General features: G+C 41.4%; 1 protein-coding gene and 1 long non-coding RNA gene across 2 annotated transcripts in view; both read right to left on the reverse strand.

Moving 5' to 3' along the window:
- The window catches only part of LOC135449686 (deleted in malignant brain tumors 1 protein-like), a 66,981-nt gene that overhangs the window by 16,345 nt on the left and 38,401 nt on the right, over positions 1 to 12,235 (reverse strand). Inside the window, 8 exon segments of the mRNA XM_064716907.1 lie at positions 503 to 544; positions 649 to 687; positions 792 to 833; positions 948 to 989; positions 1,588 to 1,683; positions 2,641 to 2,670; positions 3,199 to 3,286; positions 3,289 to 3,425. Of these exon segments, the coding sequence (XP_064572977.1) occupies positions 503 to 544; positions 649 to 687; positions 792 to 833; positions 948 to 989; positions 1,588 to 1,683; positions 2,641 to 2,670; positions 3,199 to 3,286; positions 3,289 to 3,425 (516 nt within the window).
- On the reverse strand, positions 62 to 461 carry LOC135449302 (uncharacterized). Its single transcript, XR_010440714.1, has 3 exons — positions 360 to 461; positions 216 to 254; positions 62 to 102 (listed from the first exon to the last, which is right to left on the reverse strand). It is a non-coding gene; the product is annotated as an uncharacterized LOC135449302 (long non-coding RNA).

The following is a 12,235-nucleotide window of genomic DNA, read 5'->3' on the forward strand; positions in this document are numbered from 1 at the left end:
ATGTATATTTTTTTCTTAAGATTGACAGCATGTCCACCACAGTAATACTATTTCACTTACGTGTGTTTACATCTGCAGGTTCAGCATTAGGAGGGGCTGTTGCTGTGAGAGAGAAAAAGAAGAAAAAATGAAATTAAATTTTATGTGCTTGTTAAATGTATAATTTTTTCTCAAGACTGATACTATATACACCACAGTAATGCTATTTTACTTACGTGTGTTTGCATCTGCAGGTTCAGCAGGAGAGACTGTTGCTGTGAGAAAGAAAAGGTGAAAATAAAATTTATATGCATTTAAAAGGTTTTTTTTTCCCTTAAAGACTGATGGCAAGTACACCGCAGTAATGGTATTTTACTTACGTGTGTTTACATCTGCAGGTTCAGCAGGAGAGACTGTTGCTGTGAGAGAGAAAAGGTGAAATTAAATTTTATATGCATTTTAAATGTATAATTTTTTCTCAAGACTGATACTATATACACCACAGTAATGTTATTTTACTTACGTGTGTTTGCATCTGCAGGTTCAGCATTAGGAGAGGATGTTGCTGTGAGAGAGAAAAAGTGAAATTAAATTTTATATGCATTTTAAATGTTTTTTTCCCCCTAAAGACTGATGGCAAGTACACCACAGTAATGGTATTTTACTTACGTGTGTTTGCATCTGCAGGTTCAGCAGGAGAGACTGTTGCTGTGAGAGAGAAAAGGTGAAGGTAAATTTTATATGCATTTTAAATGTATTTTTTTTTCTTAAGATTGATAGCATATCCACCACAGTAATGCTATTTCACTTACGTGTGTTTACATCTGCAGGTTCAGCATTAGGAGGGGCTGTTGCTGTGAGAGAGAAAAAGAAGAAAAGATGAAATTAAATTTTATGTGCTTGTTAAATGTATAGTTTTTTCCTCAAGACTGATAGTATGTACACCACAGTAATGCTATTTTACTTACGTGTGTTTGCATCTGCAGGTTCAGCATTAGGAGAGACTGTTGCTGTGAGAGAGAAAAGGTGAAATTAAATTTTATATGCATTTAAAAGGGTTTTTTTTTCCCTTAAAGACTGATGGCAAGTACACCACAGTAATGGTATTTTACTTACGTGTGTTTACATCTGCAGGTTCAGCAGGAGAGACTGTTGCTGTGGGAGAAAAAATTAAATTAAATATTATGGGAGTTTTAAATGTATAGTTTTTTCCACCAAGACCCATAGCATAAGCAGCAGAGTAATGCTGTTTTACTTAATACAGAACAAAAAGGTGAATTTAAATATTGTCTGCATTTTAACTATATACTTCTCCTCTGAGACCTACAGCATTTCCTGTTTGTAGGAAATCAGGGCTTAGAACAGTGATAGAGCCTAATTTTTCTGGGATACCTTGTAATTCAAGGGATATGACTTGGGTTTGTTTTTTCCCATCCTTTAAACACTGCCTGGTTCAGCCTCTCTCCCCAACTCTTCACTGAGACAATGAGCTAGCAGTTGACTGATTTTGAGGTTCATTAATTTACTTTAATCCTATCAATGTAATCCATTTTGATCAAACTCAATTAGACTGCAATTAGACTTTATGGCATTGTGCCTGTATCTCACCTCCAGCCTGTGTGGAAAGGATTTCTGCAGCCGGGGTTGTCACATCTGCTTCCAGCGCAGCAGGTATCAGGTTTGGGGCTGAAGTACTTGCAAAGGCTGTGAGAGAAAGGAAGAAAGGTGGGAACAAGAGAGAAAGAGCGCTCAGGTAAGGCTGGAATCAGCTCTTGATGAATTTAAATGCTTTCAGATTCCTCTGGGCTCAAAATGTGCTCCATCCTCACGGCAGGCTCTGCCCACAGCACTCACAGCTCCCGCCTGCCTGCTGGCACCACATCCATGGACAAACACGAGCTGCACTGAGAGATGCTCATTTGGCAGCATTTTTTGGCTTCTCCACTGAAGTCCTGTCCCAGCCACGTCTATCTGACCTGCTGCATGTTCTGTAAACGCCCTCAACCTGTCTGTGGTGTAATTGGGATTTCTGATGTCCTGCTCTCCTCTGCGGTGGTGGTGGAAGGCAGGGAGGCTGGAAGAGTGAGAAATTTAGTGGCTGCAAGCAGCAATAAAACCTGTGTTAAAACCTTAAGGAAAAATGGTTTTGGGAACCAGCTTTTGATTTCTGTGTTGCATATAATAAAACATACACTCGTGATTCTATACGGTAGAAAAATGCATTTTAACACTTGCTCTTCTGTGGATTATGAAGAGCATAATTAACACCTAGAAATCCCAAGAAACAGTAATACAGTCTGTACTTTCAGGTTTTCAGGATATTATGATTATTTCAGAAAAAAAAAAAAGAATCAGAAACTTATACCTGGAGTGTAAAGACTTGCCTCATGTTTTCACTAATTATTAGTAGGTAAGTGGTAAATACAGTTTGTACTAGCAGTGCCAAGAAATAATGAAAATAGAAAGAAATAATTTTGCAGTAGGTGAATAAATAGTAATTTAGAGCAATAACTTGTAATTCAGAGCATGTGCTTTCTAGAAAACTGTCTTCCAAGGAGCTGTAATCACATTATTTTTTGAATTAAAAATTAGGCTCTGAGCACTGGGGAGACCCTTTACAGAGCTAATTTTGGGACTCTTGTCCCAAAAGCTCAGCCTTACCTGTCGGTGCAACAGTGGACTGCACTGCATCTGTGAACAGCAAAAAAAGAGCAAGAGTTTACTTTATTGGGCAGTTATTTATATTATATATTTATGACAAGAATTATTTTTGTTTCCACTCACACATGCTTCACAACTGGATGGGCCTCTATTTTCTCCTTACTCTTTGTTGTCTTGTGGGTTGGCTGTAAGTTGTTGGCTAAAGTGGTCCTGAACTACCTGCTTTGCACTATTTTCATACCCAGGGCTTGCTGTCCTATTTTGTTATTTTGTGCAAGGCATCCTTTTGCTCCTCAATCACTCAGACTTAAACAGAAGAAGCACCTCACCTCCACTTTTCAGCCCTGGCCTGATTTCCAAGCTCTACCCTGATGTTTCTTGCATTTACGGTGAACAGCATAGTCCAATGAGTTTTTTTCTTATTTTATAGCATTTTATTTTCATTATCATTTTTATCTTTATGTGAGCAGATGATACCAACATCCTCATTGAGGGCACAGTTGTGCTTGCCCCAGCTGGCATGCCGGCACTCCCAAAGGTGGGATTCACCTCCTCTACCCTGCCCATCATCCAAGGGGATAACTTTTCCACTCTGGCCAAAGTAAGACAGTCCCAGGACACAGACAGCTTGCTCACAGTGAAGCTGTGTCTGCACACAACGTTGGCACTGTTCATATTGAAACAACCATCACAGACCGTGCCCCATTTTCCATCATGATAAACCTCAACCCTCCCTGCGCATCGGTGCCCTCCAGATTCCACTCTCAGCTGTGGTTGTGGTGGAACTAAGGCAAAAGTTGGCAGGTTAAATCTCAATTTGTTTATTTATAGCCGAATTTCTGGTGTTTAAATTTGAATCTCCACGGATTCTGCTGCCTGCAGGGCCTGATCTACCCTGGTGGGGGATGGCTGGCTGTGCTGCTGAGGCACAGCTCACCACAGCTGGCTCGGGGAGCTCTGCACATCTGCCGGGCACGTTCACACTCAGGAGCACATCTCTTACCTTTGGGCTCCAATTTTTCTTTAATCCACTCGGCAAATTTTTCCCATATTGAGTTTAGGTCTGTCTGTGCCTGGTCCCACCAGGCTCCACTTGCTGTGGCAGAGAAGGAAATGTATTAGCCCTGAAGTAACACATCACACTCTTGGTTTGTAAATGATTCAATACACCCAGCCCTTGATCTTTCTGTGAAACCACCTCTTTTTGTAAGTGGTTGGCAAGACTTTTTTCATGGTGCCTGTGGTGATAAATAAAGTTAAAATTATCCCATTCAAACTAACAAGATAATAAGTTTGAAGGAACATGTCATGGAGAGCATATTTCCACCTGGGCCTGGCAGACTGCTCTGTGTTTATTTCCCCCTCTTTCTCTACATTTTAAAATGTACAGTATAGAATAATTTCAACTAAAACTAGAAAATTGGATGAAGAACATTTAGAAAACAACTTCCACAAGCTATTTCCCTCGTGAAAAAGACACAAAGGAATATTCTTCAGCCTTCTTCAGTCTGTAACCTTCATATTTTGAAATATGAAGGTTATATTTCAAAATACAGTATCTTAATATAATATTTCATATATTATATAAATTATATTATGTATTTTGAAATGCATAAATATTTTTAAATGCACACATTTTGAGATGCATTTTGAAATACAACCTATGGATTTGGACTGAATCGTTGAAGTAGAAGACAAACCGTCAATTCTACGGTATAAAATTCATCAGCAATATTCGAGGAGAATCTTTGCCACCACTTCCCAGCAAGCCAGCCTGTATTAGTAAATGATTCTGTAACATTTCAGAAATAATTCAGTAACAGTTCTGTAAAATCAAAGAGGTTTTCAAGGCGTACCTGGTTGGGCCAGGAGAGTGGAGCTCAGCAGAAGCAGCCAGGTGAGACGCACGTGAAGGTCCATGGTTGTTGGGGGCAGTCTGTTCTAGCCCAGCACAGCTGCACAATTTATACCCAATGGGTTCTGTGCAACCTGATGCCCCTCCCTGACCTTCCAGGTGGATGCCAAGGAAGGGATTTAGTGAGGATTTTCCTTTCTCAGGGTACATCCAGACATCCGGATGAGGAGATCCAGCTCAGGGAGCTGTTCCAGACTGAGATCTTCCCAAACACTCCCTGGGCACCCTTGTGGCCCTGTGTTGGTGGTGTGGCTGTTCCAGGAAGCAGTGATTTACTTTTGGGGATTAGGCTGTTTGGTAAGGATTCTCATGCCACCCATTAGGACATTTTCCAATTTACAACCATATTAACCTGATTAATTGGTGTGAGGATTGTGCCAAAAGATTAGCATCCTAGAAGTGGCAGGCAAGCCTCAAACAAATTCTCTTTGTTTGCCAAAATTACTCATGTAAGAAGCAGTTTTTCTCATTTTCCTGACTTCTCTTTAACCTGGGAGAAGATCCCTCAGGATGTTTCAGATCTGCAGCTCTCTGTGTCTGACTTGTAGCCCCCAGAGCAAGAAAAGAGCTTCCAGTGTTCTCTCTGACATTGGGTCATGGTCAACACCACCATGGCCTCTGAGATCCTAAAGGATGCCTCCAGCTCTGCCTCATTTTGTCCTGTCAGGGAGAAGGGACTCAGCTACAGAGAGAAAAAAAACAAAGCTGAATTTTCTTAGCTGAATTAAAAATGAACATAAATTCTTTCTTTTCATAAACGCTTTTCTTATTTTCATGGCACAGTACAGCTCTGTTTGGAGCCCTGATATAGGGATGGGAGGTGACATGGAAGGAACATGGCTGAATGCAAAAATCTTTCATTTTTAAGAAGCATCAAGATTTGCTTTTTCAGCATTCCTCAGTCTCCTTTACGAAACAGGTGAGGCCCCAAGGAGGTCATGCAGAGGGAAAATCCTGTGTGCCAGCAGTGATGACAGCAGGGCTGACCTTTGTGGTCTTGGAAGGACAAAGCTGCTCCCCAGAACATCTTAAAGAAATCTATCAAAATCTGCTCCTAGAAAACAAACAGGGTGTGCAGTGAAATCCCTTTGGGCTGGAGGCTCAGCGTTAATCTTCCTTCACAGAACGTGGTTCTGCTGCCCTGGCGGATCTCCCCTTCCCTGGAAATAACTTTATTTAGAGTTATAATTTCACTGAGTATCTGGGCCTAAAGGGGCTGAAAGCAGAGGAAAACTCGGATCTGTTCTGGTGGCTGCTGCCACTGGAGGGCAGCGGGGCCCCATCCTTGGGAAGAGAGCACAAGGATGGAAAAGATGCTCCAACACCACAGAGCTGCTGTGGCAGCCATGAAAACACTCCACCTGAGCAAATCCCTTCAAAAGTACGCGTTTTTGTAAGGAATTTCACTAAAGTGGTTTTGAAGGAATAAACTAGGGCTGACTGCCTTTCTCCTGTGTGTGTATTTATTTGTAAGGAATTTCACTAAAGTGGTTTTGAAGGAATAAACTGGGGCTGACTGCCTTTCTCCTGTGTGTGTATTTATTTGTATTTCTCATTCCCTGGGGAAAAAGAAAAATCACTGGTGTGTGTGAACTCACAACTTTTTCCCATGCTAGAGCAATGTATTTGTCATTTCTTTCAGCATCATACTGCACTCCTGAAAAGTTTTCTTATGGGATAAATCCTGGTTTTTGCTGCACCCACTGTATTCCCAACAATCTGGGGTGGGCCCTTTCCAGTGCCTTGCCACAGTGGAAGTGTTCCCAGTGCCAAACTCAGTTCTGTACCAGCCCCTTGCCCAGTTCTGTTCCCTTCCTGGGCACACTCCAGCCCCTCAATGGCTTTGTTATCCTGAGGAACCCAGAGATGATCCCGAGGTGCCTCAGCAGTGTTGGCACAGGGGATGGATATGCCATGACCTTCTGGCCCTTCTTGGTCCTTACCCAAATTTAACCTTGACAACTTTTTTTAATATCTGCCTGATGGTAAAAGAAACTCAAAGTCTTGTTCTCCTCTGATTTTTCAAATTGTTGGCAAGGACAGTCAGCTCTTAATTAATTATCCACTTGTTGGACACTCTGTGAAACAAAAGAGGTTTTACAAAAAAGGTGAAGTGTTATCACAGAATCATAGAATTCTTGATTTGGAAATAATCCTGCTGGCCACACCGGTGCTGGAACAGGCCAGGATTTCTCTCTGACAGCCTTTCCACTGAAGTCCAATGAGTTCTGAAGTGAGAGGTGTTTTTGAGGAATGATAGACAACAGGCAAATCCAGCTGAAGTCAATCACACCCTGAATAACATAACCTGCAAAGTGGTTGCCTGTATTTGTGGTGAATTTATTGTAAAGTGGGAATTTTAGGTATGAAGCCACTGTGTTTGGAGTATTGAGTTCTGCGTCTCAATTTTATCAAAAATCCTTTCCTTAGGATTTTTCCTCCTGAGAAGCTGAGAGGCCTCAGGAACAAAATGTAAACAATGGTTATCTGCTGCTGTGGAATGCAACAGATGGATCTTTGATTAGCCCATGTTGGTTGTTTCTAATTAATGGCCCATCACAGTCAGCTGGCTCGGACTCTCTGTCCGAGACACAAACCTTTGTTATCATTCCATTCCTTCTTTTTCTATTCTTAGCTAGCTTTCTGATGAAATCCTTTCTTCTATTCTTTTAGTATAGTTTTAATGTAATATATATCATAAAATAATAAATCAAGCCTTCTAAAACATGGGGTCAGATCCTCATCTCTTCCCTCATCCTAAAACCCCGGTGAGCACCATCACAGTGTGTCCAGCTGCCCAGTCCCAGAGGAGAATTCCCTTGGGATAAGGATGTCACATCAGCCTCTGGAAGCTCCAGTGAGGGAAAAATCTTTGTCAGGGGTGAAGGCTGTGCCAAAGTCGAGGGGTGTCAGTGGCCTTGTCCCCACACATGGCAGGAGAGGTCATTCCGTCCTGTTACCCACCGAGGCTTTCTGTCAACACTCCCTGCTTGTCTTGGCACCTGCTGCATTCCTGCAGCTTTTCCTGCTTTCCCACTTTCCTGTGGACAATGGTCTTAATGGAGAGCTTGCCTCAGCTTCCAGCAAATCCCTTTGGCCTCAGCAGTGCCAGGGCAGGGTCACATCAGTGCTGGTGACCTTCTCCAGCGCCCTTGGAACTCTTGTCATCAAACACAGGAGTGGCCTAGGGGTGCCAGGGACTGAGCTGTCACTGCTGTTGCCTTTAAATTTAATTTCATTTTTAAAATTTAATTTTTCAATTTTTAAAATTTAATTTTTAAATCCGTGCAGTGAGACACATGAAGTTTGCAGTGTAGCTCACTGCCAGTGCAGAGAAGAAGAAAGGCTCTGTAGATTGCCAAAGTTAAAGTGATTTATTCCCAGCTGAGTAGTGGTTGTGAAATCAGTCATAATTAAATAAATTACCTGTGCTAGACAAATGATGGTGGGTATTCATTGATATATTTACAATGAAATATTTAAATTAATAGAGCAAAATCAAGGTTCAACTTATTGAGACAACGGTGACCAAGACTTGAGGTTAATCAAGCCAAAGCAGCACAATGTGGCCATAACTTCCTTATAACTGCATTTCCTTTCCTCCTTGTATTTTAATAACACTTAAGAGCCTTTGAGTTTCATTAGGAAGTACAAAAATTCTCCTAGGGTTTTTTTCTGTGAGGTAAATCCAGATAACAGATAATATTAAAAATGCTGTTTCATGCAACACCTTTCCTTTTTTAAGACTTGAAACTTTTAACAACCTGGTCCAGTGAAGAGGTTTTTCACACTCAAAAGGTCACATCCTTTCAGCCCTGTGGCAAATCAGATTTATATTTAAGTTTCATATATTAAATTTTCTTAAATATTAAAAATCTATAGTTAACTTCATGAAAACTCATGTAACTCAGAATTACTGCTTTCACTGTGGTCAAAATACACTGTATTTTAAGTTTTTCCTTACGCATAAGCCACTGAAGAAACTAAATAAGGTGCAAATCAGTAACAAATAGCAAGTTTTTTGTGGTAGGAATTTTTTTTTCAAGATAGAAAAGGTTGAATAAATATGAAATTGAAAGTACCAGGTATTTCAGTTCACATAGAAGCTGTCAGAGGGGGAAATAGATAAAATATACATTTTAGCAATTACAGTTTCTGTAAAATTAACTGTATTTTTCAAAGAGGTTTTTCCCCCAGAGGGTGGTTGGGCACTGGAGCATCTCCTCTGGTTACAGCACAAAACCTACCAGAGGCCAAGAAGTGCCTGGACAACATTGTAAGTCAGGTGGTTTAATTGTAGGTAGTCCTGCGAGGAGCAGGGATCTGCACTCAAACATCATGGATTGTTTCCAAATCAAGAATTCCATGATTCTATGATAACACTTCACCTTCTTTGTAAAACCTGTTTTGTTTCACAGAGTGTCCAACAACTGAATAATTAAGAGCTGACTGTCCTTGAGAACAACTTAAAAAATCAGAGGAGAGCAAGACTTTGAACTTTTTTTACCTTCAGGCAGACATTTAAAAAAAGTTGTCAAGGTTAAATTTGGGTAAGGACCAAGAAGGGGCAGAAGGTCATGGCATATCCTTCAGAGGGATCTGACACAGCTCTGCTTCTTTTTTATTTCTTTCTGTCCCTAAGCTGCAAAGGAGTTGTGTGTCTGAACCTTTGCATTTGGTTTATCCTGGTTATCTCGCTCAAATAAATGATCCTCAGGTGTTCAATAAAAGCTTTGTCTAGGTGAGATATGTGAGATTAGAACTTTAAGTTCAGGAAAAGTCTCCTGTGTGAAAGTTTGTTGGTTCTGTGAGGGCAGAATGTGCCTCGGGATTGATTTTGTTGTTCCTCCCAAGCCTTGGTAGAGAGCAAACAGAGCTGGTTAAAGGAGGCTACAGGTGACTAAAAAAGTGTGGTGCTAATACAACAGGGTGGCCTCTGAGTGACACTGCTTGAAATGCTCTAAAAGGTTTTGAATTTTAGTTGCAATGCCAGGAGCCCCCCAAGACTGCCCAGATTCTGGCCTGTGTTTCAAACAGTGAATCCCCAGCTTGGTTTCTGTCCCCCAGCTGTGACGCTGCCGCCTTTGCCTGGATGAATCCTCGCGGTGCTGGCAGGGATCAGCCCTCTTGTCCTCCCCAACAATGCATTCCTTAGCAAAACCCAGGCAGCTTCTGGAACAAAGAGGGCTTGTCTCAGGCTGGCAAGGCTCAGATCAAGTGTTTGCTCTGCTTGCTCCGAGTGCTGCTCTCAAACCAGCGCTGCCCGGGGCCTCCAAGCGAAACTGAAGCAGCAGAAGTCCAAAATTTGGATTTCTGAGCCTGGACTGGGGATATCAACGCCCAGAATTTGGGATAGAAGGTTTGGCTTGGCCAAACAGTCATGGAATCACTGAGGTTGGAAAAGAAACAGCTTTGCATGGAGTCACAGAGCCCTCATCTGAACACAGCTCAATTTTCATCATATCTCGTGCAACAAAGTCCTGCTTGAATCCGGGCTTAGCAATAGAAGGTGAAAATTAATGCCAAATGCCTCCAAAATATCTCAACATCTCTAGTCAGCCACTGGGAGGAAACAGAGAATCCACATCTCTGAAATGATGATTAAAATACAGGAAAAAGCAAAGTGACAGTCATTAAACTTGGCAGGCTCTTTAGAACAGCAGCAGGACAATTAATGTCTACATTACACCCTGTGACTAATCCACTTATTTCAGAAAAAAAAAAAAAAAAGAGAAAATTTGGTTGGATGAGTACCAGGTGATTCAGGGCAAAAGAGGTGCTCCAGGTGTTATTCTAGGAAATGGAAACAGCTCTCACTCCAGTGACACAGCCACTGATGAGTTTCCTCAGCCAGGAGAGGTTTCATTAAAATAAACTACTTGTGTCCTGAGTCTGAGAGAGAAGATCTCCTAACATTCACAAGCTGCTGTGTGAATTTTAATGTCTCCTTAGGTTTTGCCATCTAGATAAAAACAGCCAAAAATTTTAAAAATACCATAGGGAGATTCTAGTGCAATCCTGTTAAAAGAGCTTGGTTGTGACTTGGTGAGTCTGATGGAGTTAGCTAAAAAAATAAAATTATCTGTTGAGTGAAATGATCTCCAGAGTATATTCCTTTAGTTACAGAATTGGAATTTGGTGCAAGCAGTGGGGCTTGGGCAGTGAAGGACCCCATGGCCAGAACTGGGAGCAGAAGGTGGTGCTCAGCTGCTGAATTCAGCTTTATGTCAATGCATGTCTGTGGCATTCCATGGCAAAGCACGGAGAGAAAGTAATGAAAACCAGAAAAATGGCGTTTCTTACTCATACCCTGCAAGCCCTAACTGGGTTTTGAAATCTCAATCTACATGAGGATTTGTTATTAACAAATAAAAAATGGAATCTACTTGCTGGCTATGAGATGCAGAAACAAAACCATGTTTATTTATACCCTGTTATAAATATTTTTGTGGCGGGTTCCTGGGAAGGAGGACTACAGATCTGAATGATCTGCTTCATTCTCCAAAATTAGAATGGAAGGATAAACAGGACAGGAAATCCAGCATACAAACAAGCAAACAAGGACTTTGTTTCTGAGCTTTGCTTCAACCCCTGTTCTGGCCAAATAGGTGCCTTGGTGGTACTGGGAACAGCATGAAGTCAGGAATTCAAAGACACCATGCAATTATTTACTAAAAAATACACACGCATTTCAAATCAAATTGCTTTTGATCCCTTCTCTTCCCGTTAAAGAAACCTTGAGGAGAATTTCTCAGGGATGTGCAGTTTTGTCAGAGCTCTGAGCACTTTCAGCTGTTTGCTCGTTCCCCTCTCCCAGTGGGATGGGGGAGACAGTTGGGGAAAAAGAAAACATAAAATAAAACAAAACAAAACAAAACAAAACAAAACAAAACAAAATAAAATAAAATAAAATAAAATAAATTGTAAAATAAAATGAAATGAAATAAAATAAATAGCCTTGGTCTCCCCAGCCTCCTCACTGGCAGGGCAGCACAAGGAGCTGACAAATCCTTGATTGAGTGTGAGAGCTGCCCAGAACCATCATTGTCTTCTCAACATTATTCTCATCCTCAATCCAAACAGGGCACTGTACCAGCTGCTAGGCAGAAAATTAACTGCCCCAGCCAGAAGCAGTGCAGGGTGTGATTCTGTCATTGGGTTGACATTTCTAAGGGATTTTCTCATGGTGCTGCAAACAAAATATTTGTTGTTGGTGCTGAGATGATGGGTTGAGTGCTGGGTGAACAAGCACATGGCTGAGTCGTGACAGACACTCCAGGAGGAAATAAAATAACCCAAAACCAAAGTCAGACAGTTGTTCAAAGGAAAAAGCTGCCAAGTGATGGTTGGTGTGTCTTGTCTGAGGGCAGAGCAGGTGACAGAAAGAAGCAGCCCCCAGAAAATTGATTTAAAGAGCAAAAGAAGTGTCCTTCACGTGCTCCTGGTTCTTGACACCCTTGTGTTTGCCGGCACCAGCCTTCACTGGGAGATTGGCATAACTGATCCCCTACAGACCAAACAAAAAACCAAAACAAAAGGCCAAATAAACAATTTTAGCTTACTTTTTGGCCTTAATTCCTTGTATTTTTTAACTGGGACATGAAAGGCAAGAAATCCCAGGTCTTGCTTTTCATGTTTTCATGCATCAGTGATAAATGTTTATGTGGCATTTGGCTGTTT

Source organism: Zonotrichia leucophrys, chromosome 6, assembly GCF_028769735.1.
Source record: "Zonotrichia leucophrys gambelii isolate GWCS_2022_RI chromosome 6, RI_Zleu_2.0, whole genome shotgun sequence".
NCBI lineage: Eukaryota > Metazoa > Chordata > Aves > Passeriformes > Passerellidae > Zonotrichia > Zonotrichia leucophrys.